The sequence below is a fragment of the Drosophila willistoni genome (genome assembly GCF_018902025.1).
Source record: "Drosophila willistoni isolate 14030-0811.24 chromosome 2L unlocalized genomic scaffold, UCI_dwil_1.1 Seg196, whole genome shotgun sequence".
NCBI classification, from domain to species: domain Eukaryota; kingdom Metazoa; phylum Arthropoda; class Insecta; order Diptera; family Drosophilidae; genus Drosophila; species Drosophila willistoni.
The window spans coordinates 6008093-6035799 of NW_025814048.1; the positions used below are offsets into that span (position 1 = coordinate 6008093).

The window sequence follows — 27707 nt, forward strand, 5'->3', positions numbered from 1 at the left end:
GGGTCCCCATGTTATAACCAAATTATAGACAAATGGCCATTAGTCGCATTTGAATATGCGTATTACAAATGGCGCAAAAAATTATAAAATGTAATGTTATCGATAACCGATTCCGCGCGCGAATTTTCTTTAAACTGTGTGGTTATCGATAACCTAAATTAGTGCTTATTTCATCACTATCGATAAGAACTACTGGCACAACTAATTCACGAAAAGATTATTTCTCTCAGTGTTTCAGTTTTGTTTTTTTCATTAAATGGACCAACTAGCTAAAGTATTTTCTCTGCAAGAGCAGCTGGTGGATTTCAAGGGTCCTTATAAGAATGAATTAGCGACCATTAAACTTTTGCATGAACCTACCAAGAAGCAACATTTTCAACAACTAACCAAACAATTGTTGGCTCATCTGGAAAAGGAAGAGCAAAACCAACGACATGACCATCAATCCTGTCAAGAGGAGGCGCGACTCCTTAGAGAGGAGGGTAATCGCATATATAAAGCAATGTCAAATCAGAATCGTTTACTCGAGGCCTGCCGACTTTACACCAAAGCAATTTTTAAAGCCGAAAGTGCTTATGATGAGCTCTGTCTTGCATTTGCCAATAGAGGCATGGCACTCCAGGAATTTGGCTACTACCAAGAGGCCTATGACGATTGTTGCCATGCTTTGGAATTTGGTTATAACCAGAAATTGCAACACAAAATTGTCATAAGACTAGCATATTGTGCAGCTAAATTAAAAAATATTGAGGATTTGGAACGACATCTCGAATGTCTAAGAGAAAAAGATTTAAATGATGGCTATATAAAGCAATTGCTGGAACTAGAAGAGATTCTTACAGATTTACAGGAATCTAAAGACACTGCAAATAAGCAGACTCAAAAAGAGGAGCATTTGGACAAACAAGAAATGTAAGTGGAACTCGGAGATCTATCACATTTAAGACTTATCTGATTGATAGCATTATAGATTCCAATTGTGATAATCGCTATATGATAGCCAAGAACAACATTGCGGCGCATGAAGTTATTTTCCAGGAAATGGCCTCGGCCTTTGTGCCCATCGAGGATAACATCATTTGCCATCAATGTGCCACCAGCTTCATGTGTGCTCCCATACCCTGTCCGCATTGCCATCACAGGGTAATATACTGTTCGCGAGCATGCCGACAAAGTCATCTGTATATACATCAATACGAATGTGCAGCCTACAGGCTTAATCTGCTGCAGATGCTCGGGGTCTCTCATTTGGCCATGCGTTTGGTACTCACTTACCTACCTGAAATATTAACCCACTTTACGCAAGACTCAAACACTTTAGAGACATGGACGAAATTGTTGGAGTTAAATCAGAAAGGCCACAGCAAAGTTGACCCATTAAGACCACAATATGCAACAAGTCTCGGCATGATTAGCCACCTGAATAAAGTTTCACCGAATGAGCTAATGTATTATGCCTTGAGTGCTAACTTACTCCAAGTCTATTTGGAAAAGCATACGAAATTCTTCGAGCAATTTCCTCTCAACAAAAGACAAGATTCCAAAATCATTGTATCTGCTCTTATTTTGCGACATGCTGGTCAACTACTAGTAAATGGACATGTGGGCTATGCTCTCAGCTTTAGCTTGGATTTACCTCTATTAGAGCCAAGCATTTGGCAATCAACCTGGCGACTAAAATTGGGTTGTCTTCACAAATTGAGCCAAATAAAGCTGACAACTGCAATGAATCTGCCATACTTGAGTCTATGTAATCATGCATGTGATCCTTCCATAAGGACCAAATTCGATGGTCGCCAAATAATCGTTTATGCCAGTAAAAATATCAAAGCGGGCGATGAGATCTTCAATTGTTATACCCAGGATTACAACAACAGCTTAAGACAAGAGCGCACAGAGCATTTGCAAGATGTTTACAAATTTCAATGTCGTTGCACGAAGTGTATGAAATCAGACTACGATGAGGCATATGTAAGTACATATTTACCAATTTTTGTTAATCATTCTTCATTAACTCAACTCATTTTAGTTGAATTATCATCAATATAAGTGCGAAAGTTGTGGCAAATGGTTTGCTCCTACAAATTTGAATTGGTGGCTGGAATCCGACTTGGAAGTGGCCATAGATTGTACGCATTGTAAGGTCCAACAGGTCTTTCCTTGGTATCAACAATTTTTCCAGCTTTTAGAGAACATCCATGACAAATCGTCGAGACAATTGCTTTACAAATCGTTTTACCAACTTAATAATTGTTTATTGGATCACAATAGCCTCAAACTGAATATGGCTGGAGAGCTTATTGAGGCCTGCTTTAAGGCCCGCGAAGGTATTAATAATAATAATTAATTATTTGAGAGTTTAATAGTTTACTTATTTTCCCCTTAGATGGCTACTCTTTGGACACTGAGGATTATCTAAATTTGGAGAAAGTTATAAGACAACAATTACTTGCCGTTTCAGTCCAGAAAGGCAGTCATTCATTAAACTATTTAGGCAAAATGACTTACCTATGGGATTTAATGGCCTTGAAAAAATGTAAATTAGATAAAGAAGAGTTGGAAACTATGTTAAAACTTTTAGAAAATTTAGCCCGAGAGATACGTGATATTTTCATAAATTACTACAACGATTTTATTGAGCAACAACAACAATGTAAATAACATTAATTATAATGAGATATATATTTAATAAATTCACTAATTTCGAGCAACTGGCACTTTTTTGTAATACTACAAACTAAAAAAAAAAACAAAAAGCTACACTCTCTGTCACCCTCTCTCCACACATTTTAAATAAAATGCGAGGCATATTCATGTGGCATTACACCGCGACGTGGATAAAAGGTATGCGAGGTGGAGAATTTGAGCAAGTTTGTTATGTCACTGGTATAAATATCGGCAAAGCGGAAGAGACGTCGCGAGAAATACGTGGGATTGTGATACGTGCGAAAAACACTACCAAATTGTTCATTAAACACGTTTTTGGTCTTGTTTCTGAAATGACAAAAATAAAAGAAATAGTAGAATTTATTAATATAAAATACCTTAATTAAGGGCTTACCTTAGCTGATCCCTCTCCTCCATCCATCTAGACAGACATATCTGAGCTCCATCGCTTTCATTGTCCTGGGTTTCTTCAATCAATTGAGTTAACATTTGTAGCCAATTGGCGCTCATTTTAAAGTCCTCACGGTTTAGAGTTTTGATTTCATGCTGTTTAAACAAAGAAGTTTTGGTTTAGTGTTTTCATTTACTATAACTTTAAATGCGCATACCGCCAATTCACTTATGATGGCTCCTGTACGCCAACTGTGCTTTAATGTTACATCCGCTAGATCACTATATGGATGATCACCAAAATATAGAACAGAATGTCCCCGCCAGCCTTTTAGCTCCTGTAATTGACGTACTGAACCCTAAAAATTGATGAAATATTTAACATATTGTGAAAAGGTATGTGAGCTAATTTTAAAAGCCAACCTCATAATAGATTTTTCCCTTTTCTAGTTTAAAAACTCGATCCCAAAGATGCGATTGAGTTTTCTCATCGAACAAACGAATGGGCCGTGATTCATCTGTAAAAAATTTTGGCTTTCTGGCCTGCACAATGACCACATCAAAGAAGTCACGCCAATGTGGACCCACCAGCCAGGACATGCCACAGTTCCTATCAAAATTATTAAGGAAAACCTTTCAAAATCGTTTTCACAAATTATCTGGCATTATACTTACACAAATGAGAATGGACTGTTGGTGACCAAAAAGAGATTCTTTCCCGCCTGCTGTAGTTTCTCTAAATATTTGACCAGCTTGGGATTACGTTCAATATATTTTTCCGTATCATGCATTACTCTTCCATGCATAATCGGATGGCAAGAACCCATTGCAGTTCTTGTGTCATGAAAAACAATTTCCGGATTGTAGTCAATGCGATTCCGTTCAAAATATTCGATAACATTGCAAAGTAGGCACATTTCTGGTACGGAAAATAGATCGGCCAGTTGAACCATTTTAGAATTGGTATTATGCTAAATTAGAAGAAACGATCAAATTTATTGCTCCAAACTTAATTGATTTTTGCATACCCTATAGCTGTTATTGGGACCCTCGACATAGGCGATGGGCAACAAGCGATTATGATAGAGATGCAATACTTCATCCGCCTCCACTTTTGTCCTCCCCCTATAGACTGATCCCAATTGCAACTGCAGAAACGAGTCCAATTTCACCAAAAGGCCCTTCTCGACATCATAATGAAGTCCTCGCACAGCGAAATTCGGCTCATATTCCAATTCCAAAATTGCCTCCGGATAATGAAATCGCTTAACTAGCATTTCCCTGGCCAAATTATAGAGCAAATCCTCCAGAATTGGTTTATAGCAGGCCAACGTATAGTCATAGTCAAAGCCGTAAACGACCACCTCGGATAAATCCAGCTCGTTGCATGCAAATACAGCGTGCGGATCTACATTAACGGGCAATTTTTTAGCTAAAAAGAAACACATATTGGGATATAAGTATAAGGATTCACATTCTCTGCAAGAAATTTCAATACTTTTCTGGAGTACTATTCTCAAATAAAGATTATAAAGACTTGAGATCGATTTTTTGAGAATAGAGCCTCAGAAAAAAATAGAATTAATCTGTCCTAATCTAAGTTGTCATGATTTTTTGATCCGTTCTTTTCTTACATTGAAACTTCCTCTTAGTCGACTCATAAATATATTGAAAATCAGCCTCAGTTGTTGGCGTTGAATTTGGATTTGCCTCCTTTGTAACGGCTGTTCCGGAAATGCAACGGATTTTTGATTGAAGCCATTGAATGGTGCGGGGTAGGATCGGTGACAGCACTTGTCGACGTAATAGTACATTTTCCCTGTATAATGTACTAACAATTGACGAGCTAACTGCCGTACACATTAAAATTTTGTGATAGCTAATTGAGCTTTATTTTTGTGTTATGTGTACCACGAGTGAAATGTGTGGGTGAGGGATGAGGTGAGAGGTATAGCTGGCATGCCACCCACAGTAATATCGATATTTCAATAGTATTGTTACTATCGATAGTAGAGTGAGCTTTGACCAAAATTGGGGTGATCCAGCAAAACTTTAAGAACAATTCTTTTAACTTTGTTGTTGAAGTCGACATTTCGTTAAATATTTTTCGTTATTCCAGAATAGGTAGATCCCCAAACACAAGAATAAAATTCCGTACTTTTAGTTTCTTATTATTAAATGGTATGTGTACTATTTGCTTACACTGATAATACTTAAGCTCGAGCAATGAACAAGAAAATATGACTTTAGCTTCGGTATGTGATCTTTTTGTTTTTTAATAATAATATACAATTTCTATAATTTTTTTAAAGCAATTGTTTTCAGTGTAATTTAGTACTGCTAAACTATCGATATTGCGTCGATAGAACACTAACTATCGATAACTTGCAACCGATGTTTATGCAGCCCTAGTCTATTTTGTTGTCGGAATTGAAAGCGAAAAATCATTACGTGAGCTACAACTAAGAAAAAAGTTATTGTATTATATAGTGTTAACGACATCGAAACGAGAAAGCGAGTGAAAATGAGAATGACTTGTGATTTCCACTTGTGGCTGAATTTGTGACAAATATAATAAATGCAGTCAATTGCTATGTAGATATGCTGGAGGGCCCACTGGGCCCTGCTTATAGCGAACATACAAACAAGAACAAGAAATACAACAACAACAACAAACACAAAAAAAAACTTATACTAAATAAATTTCTTTTGCGCCGCAATCAAAAACGGAAAGGCCAAGAAGAAGCAACAATTTTTTTTTAACGTCCAAGTCCAACCCGACCCACACATACGTGAACACACACATACGCACATCCCCACACATTGAAGCACACAGACGGCCAAGACAAGAGACAGCGAAAGAGAAAAGAGACGTAGAAATCCGTTGAACAATTGACAATTTGATACGTAGAATTATGAGACAGGAGGCGATACCGCTAATTCACATACGAAGTTTGGTCAAATACGTGAACAAGCGAAATTTTAATGAAACCAACGAAAGTATAAAGCAGGTATGTCATCTCTCCGTGACCCAAAAACAAAAAAAAAGACCCAGCTCCAACGTGTTTTATTAACCTTGTTTCCTTTGTTGTTGTTGGCATTTAAATAAAAATAACGCACACATGTCCATAGCCATATATACATATACCATATATGTATTTATTTAAATATATAAGTGTATATGTTTGCATGAGTGTACTGGGCAACAACAATAACATCCAAGTCCTAGTGTTGGAGAATTTTGCACAGCTCATTTGTAGGGGGTAGGGGCAAGCTTCCAGTGTTGTAAAGCTTTGGCCATATCAGCACTATTGCCATTTCACTCGCTCATGCATTTTTGCCGACGCCATTACAATTTTTTTTCTTATTTTTTTTGTTTCTTGGTATCCGAAAATTTCTCTGCACGGCGTTGCGCGAGTTGCTGTTTGTTAAGTTAAAAGTTATTTAGAATGTATCAAATTAGGAAAATTGTTAAATATAAACCATAATCAGGCCTCTGGCCACCTTTAAACTATCGAATTTGTATTGGAATTGTGCAAAAAGAACCAAAACTGAACTTGAAAGTGCGAAACGCAAAAGCAAAAAAAAAGGAAGGGGTTTTTGCCCCCTACAAAAAAAAAACCAATTAAAATTCGTTTTTTTTTTTTGGATTTCGTATAAGTATACACAGGTTAAACAAAGTATAGGTAAGGCTAATTAAAATATGTTTGCTTTTTGTAATATCCTTTCTTTTGTTGAACCCCCTTTGCCCCTTTCTCTGCTCTTGTACGATGCAAAAAAAAGGTATAAAACGAAAAAGGGGACATATGTATGTATGAAAACTCCAAGCGATAAGTTATTTGTATGTTCAATATTCCAAACGTAAGCCATCTAGATACTGCGGCAACATTAAAACGAAAAAAAACAAATTGCAAAAAAAACTCTAAAGGGAAATAAATAAGATGAAATAGAAATTTTTCTTCAGGCCAAAATCCAGTGTTGTACATCGTAGGAGATGGCGACTTTTCAAACACTTTTCAACAGGCATTTCAAAACCTGACAAAATTTGTAGTTGTGCGAGATGTAAAATCAAATAAAAATTAAAATTAAAAAAAAAAAAAAAAATACAAAGACGATATTATTTTCGATCATTTTATTTCGTTTTGTTTTTATTTTCTTTTTTTATAATGTGTCTGTGTCCTTGCTCACAGGCAGCACCAAAAGCTGCTGCCCGAGTAAATATGCAAATACATGCAAAGGTAACGGACTTTTGCCTATAGATACAGATCAAACCGAACTTTTGAATATCTATATCATAAATTCTCAAAAATATTTGATTTAATTTCTTTTCTGTGGTTTAGTTCATACAAGATTTCGGCCTCGAGGCGGACCGCAGCGTACTGCGACATCTGTTCACCGTGCTCAACTTTAGTGATCCAAAACCGAATAGCACCTCCCAGTGGCAGGCCAAACTGCTTGGAGCAATTTTGGAGCGTCAATTGCAGAGCTCTTCATTTGTGTCCAGTATTTGTTTTGCCGTTGATCAGCATTTTGCCGCCAACCAAAAGGTAAGATTTTTAAAAAGATGTACATCCTTATATATATATATAACTGTTCCCATTATTTTATGTAGACCGTTAAGCCAACAGAGCTAATTGGTCAAGTATCCAGATTGACTGGCATTAATAAACTTTGTGAGTGCATTTTTGCCTTGGCTGTGACCCATTCCTCGTATCCAGAGTTACAGCAATCGGCCCGTGATAACTTACGCAGTTCGTTGCCAGAGCTGCTTGATTCATATTTGGGCAATAACAATAGATCAGCATCGGCTGCAGCCAGTGGTCTGCAAGATATCTCATCTGATTTATTGCAATATTTGCTAAGTTGCTTAAACGAGTTTGTCACACCGCAACTGGAGGGACAATTTCTAAATAAACTACGTGAAGAGTTTCCGCGACAGACGGTGCCCTTAATATTGGCCCCGTTTCTATACGGAACAACGAAAACTACGGCGACGCAGTCGATTGTAGGATCAGTGCAAGCATCACCAGGCGAAACTGATGCAGAGACGGAGACTGGACCTGGAATTGAAACAACGACGGCCAGTAGCAGCACAACTAGCAACAATAATACCACCGTCACTACAGATGCGGATACTTTGAATGAAGTTGGAATTGAGGATATCTATGACCATTTATGCGAGATAATATTTTCAAGCCAGGTAATTAGATTTGTCTACAGTTAGCAGCAGCTTTGTGCTCATTTAATACTTACATAATTATTCTGACAGGGTAAAAATAATATTATGGACACATCTTGGATGAATTTAATCCTTGAAATCGGTTACGACTTTACATCAAGCGTTGAAGAGTGCAAGAACCATATTTCATCAGGCAGCACTACCCGGGAACGTGGAGCCGACCTACAGCCTAAAGATGTGGCAAAAATTGTTGGTCTCATGTGCCGGCGGCACTCATCGCTGCTCGATTGTAATGTAAATTTACCGACACCAGGCAATTTTTGGCCAGGCCAAGGACAAGGAGGTAGCAATGCTGGTAACAGCGCTTCTGGAGCAGCATCATCACAAAATCAGACACAGCAGCAACAGAATGCCGGCGGCAGCAGCAGCAGCAACAGTAGCAACAACAATGAAGGCGGAGCTACTGATGGCTTATCCACTGGTTCCAGTGATAAGAGTGCCAAGGACAAAAAGGAGACGACCGATGCAACACAGACCTGGAAGCCGGATGTTTTTGTCCAGGCACTCAAGGAGCTTGTGCCCCAGCTTAACTGGAAAGATGTTTGCATGGGTAGGTCTTCTATTACCTTTGTGAATTTCCAAATGTGCCTAATGAATATTTTTGTGTTTTCCCCCTCCCGTTTCAGAACTCGATCATCCCGAATTTATTCTGAAAGATCGTATTGGCCTTGATTTGCTGTTAACCATTTTTCGTTTGGCAACCCAATCGCCAGTTTTTCCACATCCAGAATGCATTTATCGCTATTGGGCAAATATTGAGGGTCAATTGTCATTGATAACGACAATTTTAAAGAATCCTGATCTCTTTTCCTTTGCCGACTATGTGTTCAGTCAGCCGTCATTGGATGTATTGAAAACGGCACCCGATGCTGACAACAAGGAGATAGCAGCATGGAAATCCATGCATTTGATCGAACTACTGCTCTCTATTGCCGACAAGGGTTATTATACACAGGTCCATGAGCTTTTCAAATTCCCAGCACAGAATTGCCCCGATGTCCTATTCCTGGCACTCCTGCAAATCAGTCCCCCGCTGACGCCGTTGCGTCAGGATCTCTTTAATCAGTTGATACCCACCTTTTTGGGCAATCATCCCAATTCAAATGTGATACTGGCCAGCGCCTGGAGCTCTACGAATTTCGTGCTGCGTCCAAATATTATGAATGCTATGTCCGAATGGTATCTTAGGGGCGGTGAGTTTGATCAGGTGAAATTATCACGTATCCTTGATCTCGCCCAGGATTTGAAGGCGCTGTCGTCGCTCCTTAATGCTCGATCCTTTTTGTTTATAATCGATTTGGCGTGCCTTGCGTCGAGGCGAGAGTATTTAAAGCTAGAGAAATGGCTAAGCGATAAGATTCGAGAGCATGGCGAACCATTTATGCAGGCAATGATCAAAGTAATGCAAAGGCGATGCCCCCAAGTGGCCAATGCGAAAATTCCAGAAGATCAGTTGCCACCCAAGCAGGCTCAACTCTTGCCCGAAACAGTGACCACAATGATCAATTGCCTGCAGTCGTGTATCAATAGCTGCATGCAGCCGGAAATGCCCGAGATTATTATGCAAATGACAGCCAATATGGCTATAATGGCAACTAAAGCACGTGCCCAGCAACAGCAGCAGCAGCAGCAACAACAACAGCAGCCAGGAGGTCCACAAGTGGGTCTAGTGCCGCCGGTGCCACCGCCAAATATCCTACGTGGCCATCGGGGTATGGATTTACCCGGAGGCATTGTACCAGGATCTGGTCCACCACCAGTGCCGCCGCCGCAGCAACAGCAGCCATCATTCTCAGGAAATTTAAATGCTCAGCAAATGTTTGGACCCGGCATGGATCCCCTTACAAATATGTCTAACAATCTATCTGGACTCAATTTGGGCGGCGGTCCAAATGGAGCGTTCAACTTTAACAACATGCTGAGTAAGTACATCTCTTCTTTAATATATATGTAGTTTCTAGTCGCTGTGTCCGAGTGTGTGTGTGTGCGTGTGTTGTAATTTGGCATCCTATCCGTGTATCCGTATCTCATTTAGATAACTTGGTTTCTACTACTCCAGCATCTCCATCAAGACTTATGAATCCAGGCGCTAGTCCATATCCATTGAATCCTATGCAAATGCCACCGGCACCACCGCCTCAAGTAGGACCAAATTTGGGAAGAATGCTCCCGTCTGGACCACCAACAAATCCACAACAGCAACCCACACCGACGCCACCAAATCCCAACAATCCAGTTATGGGTGATCTACAAATACCTGTCTCAAAGGAAGTGGAAGATGAGGTCAATTCATATTTCCAACGTATCTACAATCATCAGCCAAATCCAACGCTTTCCATCGATGAGGTCTTGGACATATTGCAGCGTTTCAAAGAGTCCTCCAGTCGCCGGGAACAGGATGTGTTTCTGTGCATGCTTCGGAATCTGTTTGAAGAGTATCGCTTCTTTTGCCAGTACCCGGAGAAGGAATTGCAAATCACAGCCCAACTCTTTGGCGGCATTATCGATCGCAATCTAGTGCCGACTTTTGTGGCCTTGGGTCTATCGTTACGATGTGTTTTGGATGCATTACGCAAACCCGATGGTTCTAAACTCTATTATTTTGGAGTCACAGCTCTGGATCGGTTTAAGACCCGTTTGCATACGTACAACAAATATTGCGAACATATCCGTTCCATACCCCACTTCAATGACTTTCCGCCGCATCTGATTCAGTATGTGGAATATGGTATCCATGGCCAGGAGCCTCCACCACAGAAATTAATTGGTCTAAGCAATACTATACCATCGGTGCTAGCTTCTGCAGGAGCGGGAGGGGCTGCAGAACCACCACTTTATAGGACCAATGCAATGCCCCCGGCTACAATTCCACCGGGCGCTGGTGGTAGTGGCGCTGTAGCAATCGGCCAAAAGACTTCGCTTGTTGTCTCCCATGCCACACGGATGAAATCCATAGCCAATGCCACAAATATAGACACATTGCTGGTGGCAAATCAGGAGGAGAAGGTGACTGTGCCACCGGAGCCAGTGCAGGATAAGACAGCTTTCATTTTCAACAATCTTAGCCAATTGAATATACCCCAGAAATGTGATGAGATCAAGGAGATTATGACCAAAGAGTATTGGCCTTGGTTGGCTCAATATCTGGTGCTGAAGCGTGCTTCCATGGAGTTTAATTTCCATACGCTTTACTACAACTTTCTGGATGCTCTGAAAAACGGTGAAATCAATCGATTTGTGACCAAGGAGACATTGCGCAATATTAAAGTCTTGCTACGCTCGGACAAGGGTGTCATCAATTTCTCAGATCGCAGTTTGCTCAAGAATCTGGGCCATTGGTTGGGCATGATGACATTGGGACGGAATCGACCCATTTTGCAATTGGATTTGGATTTGAAATCCCTGCTTGCCGAGGCCTATCATAAGGGACAGCAAGAGTTACTCTTTGTGGTGCCATTTGTGGCAAAGATTCTCGAATCATCGGCAAAATCGAGAATCTTCCGTTCACCCAATCCCTGGACCATGGGCATTATGTATGTTCTTGGTGAATTGCATCAGGAGCCAGAGTTAAAATTGAATTTGAAATTTGAAATTGAAGTTTTGTGCAAGACACTCAATCTGGAGCTGGCCAAGCTAAAGCCAGTGATCTACCTGAAGGATCCCCAACGAGCTTTGCTTATTGAGCAGCAAATGTCGCAGCCAAAGCCCAAACAACAACAACAGCAGATAGAACAACAGCAGCAGCCAGTGCCCGTAGTAGCACCACCGCCAGTGGTACCACCACCACAGCAGCAACAACAGCAGCAGCCACCACCACCTCAACAGCAACAACAAGCACAAGCACCGCCTCCACCTCAACAGCAGCAGCAGCAGCAAGTACCACCGCCCACCGATGTGGACGCACAGGCAGCAGCAGCTGCCGCCGCAGCCATGATGATGAGTGGAGCAAATAATAATTCGGGTTCAGTGGCTTCACCCAATCTTCCAGCAGATCCCAGTCAAGTGATTTTGCCGCCACCCGAGCCGCGTTACTCTTATGTTGATGTGAATGTGAGCAATTTCCAATTGATTGCCCAGCAGTTGGTCCTACCACCCAATATACCATTTCTGCACGCCAATCCCGGCATCAAACACATTGTGGTCAATGCCATGGAGCGCACAATTACCGATTGGCTTCAGCCGGTGGTAGATCGCAGCATAAGGATTGCCTGTGCCACCACCGAACAGATTATACGCAAAGATTTCGCTCTCGATGCGGATGAGAATCGCATGCGGACCGCTGCTCACCAGATGGTACGTAATCTAGCTGCCGGCATGGCCATGATAACGGGCAAAGATGAGATTGCTCGGGCCATAAGTCAAAATTTGCACAAGGCCTTCATTTCACCATTGACTGGAATGCCAAGTGTGCCAGAAATTCAGGCCGCCTGTGCTCAGCTAGCCAATGAAAATGTTGAATTGGTCTGCGCCTTCATTCAAAAGACATCCGCTGAGAAGTCAGCCCTTGAGATTGATCGACGTCTATCCACAGACTTTGAGACACGCAAAATTGCCCGCGAAGAAGGCAATCGGTTTGTGGATACGCAAATTCTAAACTACCAGCAGGAGCGCCTGCCCGAGGCAGTGCGTCTAAAGGTGGGCCCCGCCCCGGCTCCCCTGTTTGCGGTCTATTCGGAATTTGCCCGCAGCATTCCGGGATTTCAACAGATGAGTGATAGGGATATTGCTCTGTTCACACCCAAGCCGCAGGATCTGCCACCACCGAATGTGTTTGCCAATGATGAGAGCAGCATGGTCTATGCCGAGGTGGCTGGTAAAATGGAAGCCTTCATGAACACAGCCATCAATATGCCCACTCTTCAGTTGCAGGCAAGCAAGATGCATATGCTCCTTAATGCCCTGATGGCCACTCGTCGTTTGCGTGACCATGAGTCCGCTTTCAATCTCCTGACCCGAGCAGTGGAGGGCCTTACCGAGGGTTTGGTCAATGTGCAAGATCACATGGAGCAGATGAAGCTCTATCGGGACATACACTTGAGAATTCTCAGCTTGTTGCACAACAGCTTCGGTGCCCCCAACACTGAGCGGGCCGTCACAAAGTGTTTCTTTGATATACGCGAAGAAGTTCGTTACAACGTGGAAGCGGCTCGTGCCCTGATCACTTCACATTTTGTGAATCTTAATCAATTCGATGGCATGCTGCGAGATTGCATGGAGAATGGCAATAATTATGTGGCCATATCGTTTGGCATTGCTCTGCTAGAGCGCTTGATTATGGAAGATCGGGCCATTAATATTGTTTCCGATAATGAATTCATGGCAACTGTCGAATTGTTGGGCAGATTGACTCAGCATCGGCATCGTTATCCCGAGTGTATAGTGAATGCCATCGAGACACTGTGGTCGGGCAATTTCAATAATACCAACGACTACAGTCCATTCAACGCCAGCGAACGTTACTTGGCTGGAGCCTCCACTTACATACACTCTGGCATGCATCATGTAAGGGTGAGTAGTTTGTCTTTATTTAGATGTTTCCTTATACTAAACTTGCTTCTTTTTCTCTTTGTAGTCATGCGACACAGATGATCCACCTGGTTTGCAAGAGAAGACCGAATTTCTACTCAAGGATTGGGTAGCTCTTTATACACAACAGAATCAACAGACCAATCGAGATGCTCGCAATTTCAGCGCCTTTGTCCAAAAGATGAACACCTATGGCATACTGAAGACAGACGATCTGATTACACGATTCTTCCGTCAGGCCACACACATTTGCACGGATGTTGTGTATCGCATGTTTGCCGAGCCAACACTTCCCATTAATCAGGCCAAGAACAAGATATTCCAATGGATCGATGCATTTGTCCATTTAATTGCCATGCTGGTGCGTCACTCTGGCGAAGCTGGCAATCCGACAACAAAAATCAACTTGCTCAATAAGGTATTGGGCATTGTATTGGGCACACTGCTCAAGGATCACGAGATGCGTGGCGTTGGTTTCCAGCAGGTTGGCTATCATCGATTCTTCATGATGCTCTTTATGGAATTATGTTCGGCTGATGTCGTTATGGAGTCCCTGATGCATAGCATTGTGTCGGCCTTTGCCTATACCTATCACCTGCTGAATCCAAGTGTGGCTCCTGGTTTTTGCTTTGCCTGGCTGGAGCTCATTTCCCATCGTGTCTTCCTGGGACGGATTCTCGTCCAAATACCCGGACAAAAAGGTTGGCCATTGTATGCCCAATTGCTGCAGGATCTCTTCAAGTATTTGGCCCCATTCCTGCGTAATACCGAATTGGGCAAACCCGTTCAATTGCTCTACAAAGGAACGCTGCGCGTTCTTCTTGTTTTGCTCCATGATTTCCCTGAATTCCTGTGTGATTATCACTTTGGCTTCTGTGACACCATTCCACCCAATTGTGTCCAAATGCGCAATATTATATTGTCGGCCTTTCCACGGAATATGCGACTACCCGATCCTTTCACACCCAATCTTAAGGTGGACATGCTCTCGGACAGCAGCAATGCTCCCAAGGTCCTTAGTAGCTACATTATGAACATTCAGCCACCCAACTTTAAGAAGGATCTGGATTCATATCTAAAGGCCAGAGCGCCGGTCACCTTCCTATCGGAATTGCGTGGTCATCTGCAGGTCACAAGTGAACCAGCAACGCGCTACAACATGACCCTAATGAATGCTCTCGTCATGTATGTGGGCACACAGGCCATAGCTCTCATCAGGTGAGTAAAATCTTTTATTGCTTCAACTTCAAGCCAATTATAATTATTTTTTCTTTTTTTAGAAACAAAAACTTTGTACCCAACACATCAAATATTGCCCATAGCGCACACATGGATATTTTCCAGAATTTAGCTGTCGATCTGGATACCGAAGGACGTTATTTGTTCCTCAATGCCATTGCCAATCAATTGCGTTATCCAAACAGTCATACGCACTACTTTAGTTGTGCGGTCCTTCATCTGTTTGCCGAAGCCAATTCAGAGGCCATTCAGGAGCAAATTACACGTGTTCTGCTCGAGCGTTTGATTGTTAATCGTCCACATCCATGGGGATTGTTAATCACCTTCATTGAGCTAATCAAGAATCCGATTTACAAATTTTGGGATCATGATTTCGTCCATTGTGCACCGGAGATAACCAAGTGAGTAGAGTAGAGGGTGACCTGTGTTAATTAGAAAGCTAAGGATAAACTAAGAAATTTACATTGGCATAAACGAAGACTCGATATATATATATATATTTAATATATATGTGTATATAAGAAACATCGATCTCATTCGACTCAATTATATTTATAAGTTGTATGTATTACCAATGAACCCCACAACACATTTTGAGAACAATTTAACATTTTTTCTTAAATTCCTTTGTAACGTAATGGAGAATTAAATGAAATTAGAAAAAAAGATGCCGTATAAATTTAATTAAGTCAAACCTTAAGAAAGTTTTCGTTTAATTTAAGTTTTAAAAAATATTTTAGCTGTATGTTTTCAAAATTATATATCGCAAGAAATCGTTTGATTTTAGAGGATTTTAAGTTAGGCATTTTTATATACCTACCCTCTCCCTATTTCCAATCCATCCTCCCCTTCATCCTTCATCCTCTCCTTCATTTCCAACATTTTTGATATCTTAGTTACGAAATTTTAACAATTATGAATGGAGAATGCGATAATTTTGGTCATAAGTGTACAAAATATTTTAGTGTAAGCAAATCCAATTAAATTTTAAACGGTTTTTTTTTTCTTATCCCTTTTATCAAATATTTCTCTCTTAGACTCTTCGAATCTGTGGCCCGTTCATGTTTGGCCAAATCGGGTGTGAATCAACAGCTCAACATGGCCGTTGTTGATGGCGAGAATCAGGAGGTGGTCAATATTAACTGAGAAAACGCTACAGTTCGACGCTTTTGTCTGGAGGTCTGTGCCCAGAGACGTAGACATTACCAGCATCATCATCTTCATCTTCACCAAGAACAACCAAGGCCGGCCAATTATCTCACAATTGAATGAAGTGTGTGTGTTTATAGTTTTTTAGTGATTGGTATTTTGCGTTTTCTTTTTTAAGTAAACAGTGGTATTTACAACAACAACAAAAGAAAAAGGGGAAAAAGAAACATCAACAACAACAACAGCAACAGCAACACGGATGAGAAATCAAGGCCTCGAGGAGAATCAAGAACAATCGAAAGAAGAAATCCGAGAACCAAAAAAAACGATGCAAATTTTGAATTGAATTGTATTATATAAAGAAATATACGAATTAGGGATAAATGGATGGATTTATGTGTAAAAAACAAAAAAAAAAACAAAAACAAAACGAGAAAAACAAAATGTAAACAAAAAAAAAGAAAAAACTGAAACGAAATATTTTCAACCAAAAAAATTGCAAAACGAAAATGATGTTGTATATGGAAAAAAAAGTAAAACAGAAAAACTAGCAAAAACAAACTCAAATGTAAATATGTTGCAACAGCCAAACAAGCAAGCAGCAGTCGCCACACATATACATATATATATATAAATTGAGATATATATATATATATGTATTTATATCATATGTTCATAAACAATTTGCATTGTAACTCCTCTCTTATAGGGTGAGATGATGGATGATAGATGATACATATATTTATAGCTGAAAAACACACAAAAATCAAACAATGATAAAGACCGACCCGACCCCCCCTTCTCTTTTTATATTATATATATATATATGATTTGTGTAAAGTCAAGAAAATGTCCTCAGCAGCAAGTCATAGCATCTATGTATGACACAAACGTATAGGTATACATATAGTTTTTGATTCTTTTAGTCTTTTCTTTTTATACATATATATATATTATTTTTCTTTTTTGCCTTCAGAGTTTAAATGATTTCTCGAATTATTTTTTAAACTGTAAACTCGCAAATATTTTTGATATTCTTCCTATGAACGATTTTTGTGTAATTAATTAATTTTTTATTCATATTTTTAGCATATACCTAATACACTTGAAACTGGCTTTAAAATCTATTCCAACAAACAATTATTGATCCTCATACACACAATTCTTTAGTTTCCTTTTCCAAAAAATGCTTGTTAAACAAATATATATTATCCATAATGTAAAGTTAAAAACAAAGTCATACATATATATATATATATAAAAACGCAAACAAATTATATATATAGAAATACGTAAATGTAAATCGATTTGAATTGAGTATATATATATATATATATATATATATAGACAGAGATGCAAAATGGAAGCCGAAAATCAGTAACTTTTAAAGCTTATTCCTATGTTTTTAGACTAAAAGAAAAACAAAACGATATGAAGAACTCAAGAACAACAGCAACAACAATGCCTGAAAAACCCATTAATTGTTTTCTAAACGAATACAAACTTTATAATTAACAATAATTATTATTATTAACTATATATAATATATATTGAATTTTATGGAATTTGTAAAACGAATATTCTAAACTCAATGTCATTGGCGGATATCATATCGCCTTCTCGTCCCTTATCCCTGCCCCTCACGCTACCCATGTACAGGCATTCATGGCTTATCACCAGCAGAATCCTTCCCCCTTCCCCACCCGAAAAAAAACGATAATACACTACACATTCATCTGAAGAAACCGATAAAGCTACGACAAAAAGTAAAGTAAATCTGAAGAAAAAAAAAACCCATTACTATCGAAATAAGTAAAATTATTATTTAAGTGAATCCAATATAAATATATATATATATAAATAAATGTATAAATGGCAAAATTTTAAAAAAATATCCATTTGTTTTTGTGTGTATATATAAAAGCGATTGACTGAGGTGGTGGGGGGATGAGGGGCTGTATAAAAAGATAGAATGAGAGATAAAGTGGAGTAGTAGGGGCGTAGGTCGCGGAGTGGGAGTAAGCACACTTAAAAAAGCTCATTTTATTGGAGCAGATGTGTTTCTCTGTGTATGTGGAGGGGACTATTATATACATATGTATGTATATATATATGTATATCTTTATATATTATACATAAGCATACATGTAGCCCATTTCCGCACCCAGGCTTACATAAGTAGAGGCCCCTTAGAGGAAAGTTGTGTACGATGGAGACCAGAGAAGGTGGGAGGCGTCGACATGGGTTGGGACCTGGCATTTGGGTTAAGTAAACAAGGCCCGCAACGAAAATGTCGATAAAATGCACACATAAGGGAGCTTTGGTTCCAACAACAACAACTACAAATGTATCTATTGTAAGAGAATGTGTTATTCACTGTACTGGTGTGTATGTGTGTGTGTGTCTGTGTGTGACACGAATTCAGCATTAATTGAAATGCTGCAGTCATAGCCAGAGTCATAGTTGCTTGCCAATTCACATGAATTTGTCATACTCGAAACGACAACGAGTATCTGTATCTCTGTAGCTATGACTGTTAGCTGTAGCTGTATCTGTATCTGATGTATCTGTATGTATGACCGCTTGGCAACCATAACCATAACGACGACAACGACGACGACGACCACGTCGGCGACAAGGGCGGGCAGCGGCAGCAACAACATAAAAAAATGTGGCACACTTAACGTCGACGTCGCTGCGCAAAATTCCCCTGCTGCCGCTGCCCAGTATTTGGTATATAAATGCTATGCTTATGTGTGTGTATGTGTGTTTGTGTATCCGTAAGATACAAAAAGCCCGTTGGCAGCAGCAGCGGCAGCTTTTTTCATTGCGTTTGAATGTAGTTAGAAGTACGCGCGCGCACTACTTACAGAGAATGAGCGTGCAAGAGGGAGAGAGAGAGAGAGAGCAAGAGTTTCGTTAAAAAGCTTTCTCCCTCCCCCAGTAGCTGCCGCTGCCACCGCCAACGCCATAGCACACAGTCACGTGTTTAGCCTTGTGTGTGTATGTATTTGTTTCTTTGCTTTTGCTTTGCTAGTTTTTGTAGCGCTCGAAAGCTTTTTCAGTATTTTTTTTTTTCGCTTCTCTTTTTCATTTGGCTGAGTCAGCGCCATTAGTTTGGGAGCATAATTTTTTTTTCCTTTCCTTTGCTTCTTGTTTCTTTTGTATATGCTGTTGCCACAGAGTATTTTTTTCTTGTTTTTTTTATACATATTATTTCTTGTTTTTTTTTTTTTATCTACCCATATGTACATACACATAGAAAGTAATAGAGAAACAGAAACTTCCTCACTCCATCCCTGGCCCAGTTGCTGTTGCTAGAGTGTAGATACACACATAAATACATGTACATACATACACACATACATATGTATGTATGTATTGCTGGTGACCCAGTTTCTAGGCTCTTGCACTGGCCACTTGCAGAAGACAAGTTTTTCTTCTTCATAATGTCCTCCGCCTCCTCTGCGTATTTTCTTTTTTTTTTTTGCTTCTTGGTATACAAATTAAAAAGTAATCTCGTTAGATTGAAATGGGCAACGGAAATTGGCCAAAAATTGCACCAAACATACGAAGAGCAAATTGGAAAACATAACTCAATCTCTAAACTCTCATCTCCAATCTCTCCTCCTCACATATGATGACGACAACGAGTGACACCTGCCGCTGTTCTACTCCGGTTGGGTGCCTAATTCTAATTGAAATTTGCCACACAGCCCCTTCCATTCCCCCCCAGTCCACCATTCTCCGCTTCTGTTTCTAAATAATCCTCTACGTCCTGCTACGAAAATGAATTTAAATGCTTTTCAACCCAAAACGGAGAAGTTTAACTAAAACATTTGCATTTATAGTAGATACCCATAGGATGTCCATAGCATATGTGTGTGTTAGTGTGTGTGTATGCCATCCCAAAACTATCTGTCCATTTAATAATTTAAGATATGCTTTTGTATCTTCCTTTCCTTTCCTTAACTACCTACAAACTTATAGATAACTCAACTGATTTCAAAGGGAATAAATACCTTAACTTGTCGAAAATTTACGCATCGTTAACTTAATTTGGTTGAAAATTTACCTCTGAATTTCTCGAATACTTAGCAATGGCTAAATATTTGGCTAAGGACATTAACTGACTGAAATATGATAGCGTCACAAGAGTCAATTTAAGTAGACAGGACTGTGTACAGAATTTTTCATCGATTTAATTTTTTTTTTTGCTCCAAATGTTTGTAAAAATTTTTTCCTGCTCTAAAAATTAAACAAATTAAACAATTTTATTGAAAAGTTTTTGTTTAAAAACTTCAAAATTTAAATTTTAAACCTAAAAATGTAACTTTTTTGTTCAATTCGTGCATATTTTTGTAATGTAATCAATAATTACTTAATTTTTCAAAATTTTATAACAACATTTTTCAATACCGATAATTGCTTAATTTTCTAGAATTTAAAAACTGAGCTTGAAAAATCTTTAAAATTTTCAAGAAATTTAACTCTTTGTACACCGTTTTCAGATCCTAACTTTGCACATATCGTAAATATTTTTCCAATGAAAATTTTTGAGATGTCAGATAGAAAGATATAGTTTATTTTCCAGTTAAAACTGTTAATAGTTGAGATTTTAAGCTAGAGAATACAGTTTTTTATAATTAATGATCAATATTAATTCGTGCCATTTCAATTGAGGATCCTTTACGACGCTTGGTGGTTCAAGGAATAGACTAATGCAATTCAGTTTTGATTTTTAACAAATTTTGAATTCTAAAAATATAATGCATTCTTTTAAAAAATAGACTAATATGCAATAAACTTTTTCTTTAATGACAAAATAGCTAGTTTTAATAAAAAACATAAGTTTTTCGGTCAAAATTTTTGCTCCAAATTGTTAAAAAAAATTTCTTATCCCATATTTGTCTAATATATTTAAAAAGATTGAAAAGATTGAAAGAACCATCGGTTTAGTCTTGTAGACCTTTTAGGCGATAGTTAAAGATGATCAAAAGATGAATTTGACACTTCCAGGGAATACAAAAATAAATGTATTTGAAAATATGGACAATTCTCCTGGAAATTCTGTATTTGTAGCGTACTAGTTACTTCGTTTTTCTAGAAAATAAACTGAAAAAACTGCAAAAACTTTAGGTTTTTCCATTTTTCAAAATGAAAAGGTGTTTATATATAGGGTTTTCTTTTATTTTGAATGCGTACAACTGTCGACACAGGAGAATCGCCGATATGTGCAATGTTCCCATTTTTTCTAAGGGATACCCTAATCCACTACGTTCCAAAACCAAAAAAACAATTATTTTTGTTCCTACATTTTAGTGCTAAAACCTTTTGAGAGTTTCATGTAATAATTCAGACTTTGGACTTTCGAAAACGATTAAGTGTTGACTTATTTTAAGTTAATATAAGTTTTATTTGCATATTAAAATTAATTTGAAACTATCTCGAAGGACCAAAAACTGATGTTCTTCTGGGGCTGTTCTGTCTATATATCGGAAGTAAGACTGATTCGACAATTGACGAGCCTATTACTACTTATTAGTTAGTTTTGGTCTAGTTTACTATTTCAGATCAATGTGGTTAGAATTGCAAGTTATATTGCCAATGGCAATTGCAAATGTTCGCTGAAAATTTGTTTAAATCGACCAAAAAAAATTAGATTAATTTACCTTTACACGTTCTTGATTCAAGACTTGATTGCTGCCAGCCAAAAGTGGAAGCCGAACTGTTGACAACTGATTGACCGATTGAGGCTACCTGTACGATTCGAAACGAATCTCACCTGGCCCGTTGGCCGTTAATTGAATTTGAAGTCGCAGTGTAAGGCATAAAATCAGTGGCAATAGCCAGCAGACAGCAGGTGGCAACCAAGTTGCAAGTACAGCTGCAGCTGTAGCAGGAAATTGCGCTGCTGCTGTTGCACCATCCCGTCAATTGCCATTCAATTAGAAGGAATTGAATTGGAATGGACCATCCCCCTTCCCCACAGTTGAAAGTCATTTAGATCTGTTGCATTTTTTAATTGAATTTCTTTCAACTAGAAATGATAAACACATACTCCTCGCCTCATTTAGGGCTCAACATCGGCATAGGGTCCAATGTTAGCAGCTCGGGCCATTAGAGCGGGAATATTGGTCTGCTCGTAGGTGCCACTGAAGAATTGGGAATATGGCCCAGTGGCATAGACGGGGGCATCATCACCGCCATGGGTTTCGGTGGACAAGGGAATCGAGGCGGAATATCTAAAATTGACATTGTCCGTGGTCTTGGTGGTTAGGACATTGCGACCCTCGGCCGTGCTGAAACTTTGATAGAAGCCCGGACCATTGGCATAGGAGAGAATGGTGTATGGACGACCATCATCGCCATTGCTGCCTGTCAGGCCAGTGATGTCCTTTGCACGTTCCTAAAAAAGAAAACAGTTCAAGTTAGATGGCGAAAGGAGAAAGATCTAAGTTAAGGGTTAACCCACCGGATAACCATTGACAGTCATGACATGAGCGTGATCGGCAGTTACAACAATCAGTGTATCCTCATCGGAGGTCATTTCGCGTGCCTTGGCCACAGCATCAGCGAAGGCGGCCGTATCTTCAAGCGAACGACGAGCATAGTTCGAGTGATGGGCCATATCGATGCGTGCACCTTCGACAAACAGGAAGAAACCATTCTCATTGCGTTGCAGAACTTTAATGGCAGCCTCCGTCAACTCGGCCAGCGATGGATCGGCCAATTCGGAGTGACCTCTCACACGATCGCCATCGTAGGGCAGATGTGAGGTGGCAAAGAGACCCAACAAATAGTCGGTATTATCCAAATCGACCAGGCTAAGACCCTTGCGACTCCAAACATAACTGGCCGAAGCGTTCTGCTCTTTCTTATCGGTTAACCAGTCGTTTATCAAATTGCGTCCATCAGTGCGATGGCCAGGATAGCCAACCTCATCGTTGACCGTGGTATTAAGGAAATTCCTTTTGCCACCACCCAGAATAACTTTAAGACCTTTGCCAGTTGGCCAATCGACCAGTTGGCGGGCAATATCGATCGTCTCTTCGGGATTACAATTGGCCGCTGCCACTTCAGCATCATTCTCCCAATAGCGATTCGCGGTGTGGGCAAAGGCACCAGATGGCGAGGCATGAGTCACATGGGTGGTTGTCACAATGCCAGCATTTTTGCCCGCATCCTGAGCCCACTTGGCAATGCTGTCCACTTGATTCTCACTCTTAAAGGCTTCGGTGCAACTATAACGAGGCACATTGGCATTTACTCCAATAGTGCCATAGTTTCCCTTGACTCCGCCCAAATAGGCAGTCGATGTGCATGCCGAGTCCGCAACTTGGCGATCCACACAGTATGTCTTGGCGAATCCTGTGGTGGGAAATTGCTCAAAGTACACTTGCTTGGCACTGTCACCCAAATGATTCCTGGTGGCCACAACTGTATGCACAGACATGCCATCGCCCATGAATAAGATCACATTTTTTGCCTTCTTCGTGTGAGCAGCATCGACAGCTGCCAATTTGGCCAAAATTGTATCCTGAGCTTGTTCCTGCCAATAGGCTGCCTTTCCCTCATACTCATAAACGACGTTATGCGATTCAATCGGAATATTGGAACGTTGATGGTCTGCAATTAGTTAGAAGAGACTAGGTAAGTGCTCCAATGATTATTGATAATCTTGACGTGCTTATCGCCAGCACGTTTTTATGACCCTTCCGATAATTCATCCTATTAAACACTTAAATTCCAAGTAGAAATTTATTTTGTTTGTTGATTCTCAAGTTTTTCTTCTTTTTTTTTTGCTTTTAACCCCGATGTAAAGAACCAACACTTGATCAAAGAGTAATTTAATACTCGAAACAAGTTAAGAGTTTTGCCCAAGGTTGCGGCTAAGGATTAGTAAATTCCAGTAAAAACCCCCAACTGAGGTACTTTAAATCAAGCTGAAGTAAGGTACATGCATTTAGTATATATGTATACTAAATATTTATAAGTTCCTGTCAAAAATTTTATAATACCAAGAAAAAATGGTCTTAAGAAAGTTCCCCTTCTATATTTGACACTTTCTTTGTCATGGAATTTTCGGAGATTTTTTATTAGAACTTAGAGTTACAAAAAATTTCCATTGTTTGATTTCAATAAATTTAGCCTTAAGAAGCTCTTTGAAGAGCCCTCATTCTGTCTGTTTTCAAATTATCTGAATGGTTATGGTTATCTTAAAAGTCGAAATGATTTTTAAGGATTTTACTGTGATTTTCCCAATTTTCAATATCCAATTTCCCAAAGAAAAAGATAAGATCACTTATTCTTTCTGTTTTTAAAATATTTAAATGGTTGTCTCAAAGTCAAATAAGCTTGTTAAAAGTATTCATTCTTTCTGTTTGTGTATGATTGACTCGAAAATTTGTAGAAATACAGTCGAATCCGGTTATAACGACGCTCAAGGGACCGACGATTTTCGTCTTTATATCGGGAAGACGTACTAACCGGAGGCCCTTTCATATAAGTTTGTATTGGGACCAACCAATCACTCATCCAACTTTAGTCGCTATAATCGTTATAACCAGATTCTACTGTATATCTAAAAAATTCTTTGATAAAAGACTATTTCTATCTGTTTTTTTATACCCTTGCAGAGTGTATTATAAAATTGGTCAGATGTTTGTAACGCACAGAAGGAGACGTTTCCGACCCCATAAAGTATATATATTCTTGATCAGCATGAGAAGCTAAGTCGATATAGCCATGTCCGTCTGTCCGTCTGACCGTCTGTCCGTCTGTCCGTCGGTGCGTACGCGTTTTACTCAGCCATCTTAAGAGCTATCGGGATGCTATCGGGATTTTTTTTGGGAGCTTTTTTTTACCCGGGTGAGATAAAGTATGAAAATCTTTGGGATCGGACCACTATATCATATAGCTCTAGAAGAAACATTTTTGCAAAAATTGGAGTATCCCCATGAAATTTACCAATATGATAGTAATAGATATAAAATCTCAGATCCCAAAATTTGAATCTGATCCGATAAATAGAATACAAGTTACAGTCAATATAAATCGGTTCAAACGCTGCCGGCAGCGCTGCTTGCTGCCTACTACTGCCATCATCAAATCAACAGAGCACACGCATACACACACAGACGCAACGCTACATGAACTGTATGTGTATGCGTGCCGTGCTTTGCTTAGAAAATGATGGAAGAAGAAAAACTTGTGGTAAAAAGAGAAATAATATTTTGTTTGTGTATTGATGAATTGAGTTGCAGGGAAAGAAATTTCAAAAAGGAAAAATATTATTGCCAAGTATACTGCAAGGGTATATAAACTTCGGCATAGCCGAAGTTAGCTTCTTTGATATTTTTAGATACATATATGAAAGTTTATCTTAAATGTTTAAAGTATTTAAGGAATTTATCTTTAAATCTTAAAAATTCTTTAAAAAACGCCTTATATTTCTGTTTTAAAAATTTTAAATGATTATCTTAGAAATTTTTACAAACTGAATAGAAGAAAGTTTTTTCTTAATGTTTTTAAGGTATGATAAATATGTATTTGAGGTTCGTGTGTTGAAATTTCTAAATAAAAGTACCTTCAAAGAGTGTTTTTTCTTCATTTAGGTTACATATTGAATGGATGTCTCAATTTCAGATAAATTTCAAAGATTTTAAATTCAAAATTTATGTTCAAAGATTCGTTAAATATATATCTTAATTTTAGAGTCTAAAAGGATCTTTCAAGAAGTGTCTCTTCATTTGCTAGAAGACAAATAATATATCTCCGACTTTTAGGAAGTACAAAGTACTTTAAACTATTGAAAATTTTTCACAATTTTTGCAGCTATTATCAGCATTAACCTTTTAATTATCTTCATCACATTTTCACTAAATAAAACTCTTTTTCTCTCTCTTTTTCTGATCACAAAAATGTGTGTTTGCCCTTGCTTACATTCATCTCCTCCAACCGAATGGCCGAGCAGTACAAGGCTGAGGCTCAGCACTAAGAAGCGAAGAACTGCCATTTCAATTGATCCTGGCAAGCCAAATATTATTTTTTTTGAGACAAGCGTTGAGGTCAACCTTTAAAATTGCACTGAAATTTTGGTGGCGATTCTAATCGAAAGACCAAAAAGACCTTATCTTTAGCATTGACTAACTAAAAATCTAATCAGACGACTGTAAGTAATCTAAAGACGTTAAATCAAATCGACCGTTTGATTAGCTGAAGACATATAATATTTTCCAACCATTCACGTGCCTGGCAAAAAAAAATATATGTACCTATTGTACCAACAAAGCCAACAAACAAGTTGGCAAAGTTATATTACGTATACGACATGTGCATTGCAGAGAGGCAGAGAGAGAGACCATGTCCATGTTCTGGGCTGCTGACCCGTATAACTGATTGCCATTTTATTATGTCAGACCAAGCCCAGTGGCGCTTTTAATCAACTAGCCTGGCTCTTTGTAAACGGAAAAGTCTTTGACGTCAATGCCAGACCAAGACCCGAAACCCAAACTGAGTCAGAGGGGGAGCCGTGGGGTGTAGAGGGGGCCCCAGACACATGCAAATTTTCTCAATGGCCACCTGACTGGCTTCTATGTATGTGGCCCTTTTCTGATGCCCGAGGCTTCCGGCGTGGTTCTCTGTTTGCCAACTCTATATGCCTCTGTGCCTTTTGCAACATGTTTTGTAATAAATATATTTTTGCATGCCATAAAATTGCTGAAATATTTTGTCAGTAAATAGAGAATTCAGGTAAACCAAAACGTATTGCGGCCTGGCGCCTAGATTTCATATTCCAGCTCATAAATTACACACACACTCACACACACACCAACACAAATTGCTACTTATTGTTACAATATTGGAGCTGCACAATGAAGACCGTAAATTTGATGACCTGCCGAGAGAAAAGGTAATAGATACACTTTGTGGGGGGAAGGTGGCTAACTATCCAAAGAAGCAACTTACCACCCATCCACCCACTAACCAATTCCTCTTTCGGGTTCACTCATCGAAACAGGTAATAAGTGTAAGGTGTAGTCTAAGAGAGATATTGAATGACAACCTTTGGTCTCTTGCCAAATCAATAAGTCGTCAATGAAGGGCAAAGTTATAGAGCCATCAAAACGTCTTTCAAAATTACAAAATACAAATATATAAAGAATGTAAAATATAAAAATGTTTAAATTTGTTTGATATTATTTAATTTGAAATGAGGTTTTCTAATTAAATAGTTTTTCCAATCCAAAAGGTTCGAATTCTATCGGCGAAGAGTTTTAGCAGTTATTAAAAATATTTTTAATAATGAACATTGATTATTTTTACTATAAGTTATTTCATTAATTTGTTTTTTAAACCTATTTTATCTCAAGAACATAGAATACGTTTCATTAGTATAATTTAATTACAATTTTATTTGTTAAATTATCACAAAAAACTAAACTAAACCAACAATATCCTAAAATCTATAGCACTTAAATATTTGATTTGATTT

The 27707-nt window shown here is 38.9% G+C and overlaps 4 protein-coding genes across 6 annotated transcripts; 2 read left to right on the plus strand and 2 right to left on the minus strand.

Moving 5' to 3' along the window:
* Positions 1-199: 199 nt before the first annotated feature.
* Positions 200-2661, plus strand: LOC111519861 (SET and MYND domain-containing protein 4). Its single transcript, XM_023182167.2, has 4 exons — positions 200-912; positions 963-1971; positions 2030-2327; positions 2387-2661. The coding sequence occupies exons 1-4, from the start codon at positions 257-259 to the stop codon at positions 2659-2661; spliced, it is 2238 nt and encodes a 745-aa protein (XP_023037935.1). The 5' UTR covers positions 200-256.
* On the minus strand, positions 2659-5014 carry LOC6640591 (5'-nucleotidase domain-containing protein 3). The gene is made up of 7 exons (XM_002063214.4): positions 4692-5014; positions 4086-4489; positions 3733-4028; positions 3481-3667; positions 3276-3416; positions 3062-3213; positions 2659-2994 (listed from the first exon to the last, which is right to left on the minus strand). The coding sequence occupies exons 1-7, from the start codon at positions 4918-4920 to the stop codon at positions 2790-2792; spliced, it is 1614 nt and encodes a 537-aa protein (XP_002063250.1). The 5' UTR covers positions 4921-5014; the 3' UTR covers positions 2659-2789.
* Positions 5015-5489: 475 nt separating this feature from the next.
* On the plus strand, positions 5490-16651 carry LOC6640589 (CCR4-NOT transcription complex subunit 1). Of its 3 annotated transcripts, none has more exons than XM_023181980.2 (9): positions 5490-6068; positions 7398-7604; positions 7670-8257; positions 8327-8846; positions 8923-10218; positions 10332-13804; positions 13869-15040; positions 15103-15462; positions 16099-16651. In XM_023181980.2, exons 1-9 carry the CDS (start codon positions 5973-5975, stop codon positions 16205-16207), a joined length of 7821 nt encoding a protein of 2606 aa, XP_023037748.1. In that variant the 5' UTR covers positions 5490-5972; the 3' UTR covers positions 16208-16651. The 3 variants fall into 3 exon arrangements, with proteins under 3 accessions (XP_023037748.1, XP_002063248.3, XP_002063249.3); XM_002063212.4 differs by having other exon boundaries at positions 5491-6068; positions 10356-13804; XM_002063213.4 differs by lacking the exon at positions 5490-6068 and adding an exon at positions 7236-7295.
* A 5567-nt stretch (positions 16652-22218) lies between these two features.
* LOC6640588 (membrane-bound alkaline phosphatase) lies at positions 22219-26263 on the minus strand. Its single transcript, XM_002063211.4, has 3 exons — positions 26156-26263; positions 22686-23839; positions 22219-22619 (listed from the first exon to the last, which is right to left on the minus strand). The coding sequence occupies exons 1-3, from the start codon at positions 26226-26228 to the stop codon at positions 22284-22286; spliced, it is 1563 nt and encodes a 520-aa protein (XP_002063247.1). The 5' UTR covers positions 26229-26263; the 3' UTR covers positions 22219-22283.
* Between the last annotated feature and the right edge of the window lie 1444 nt (positions 26264-27707).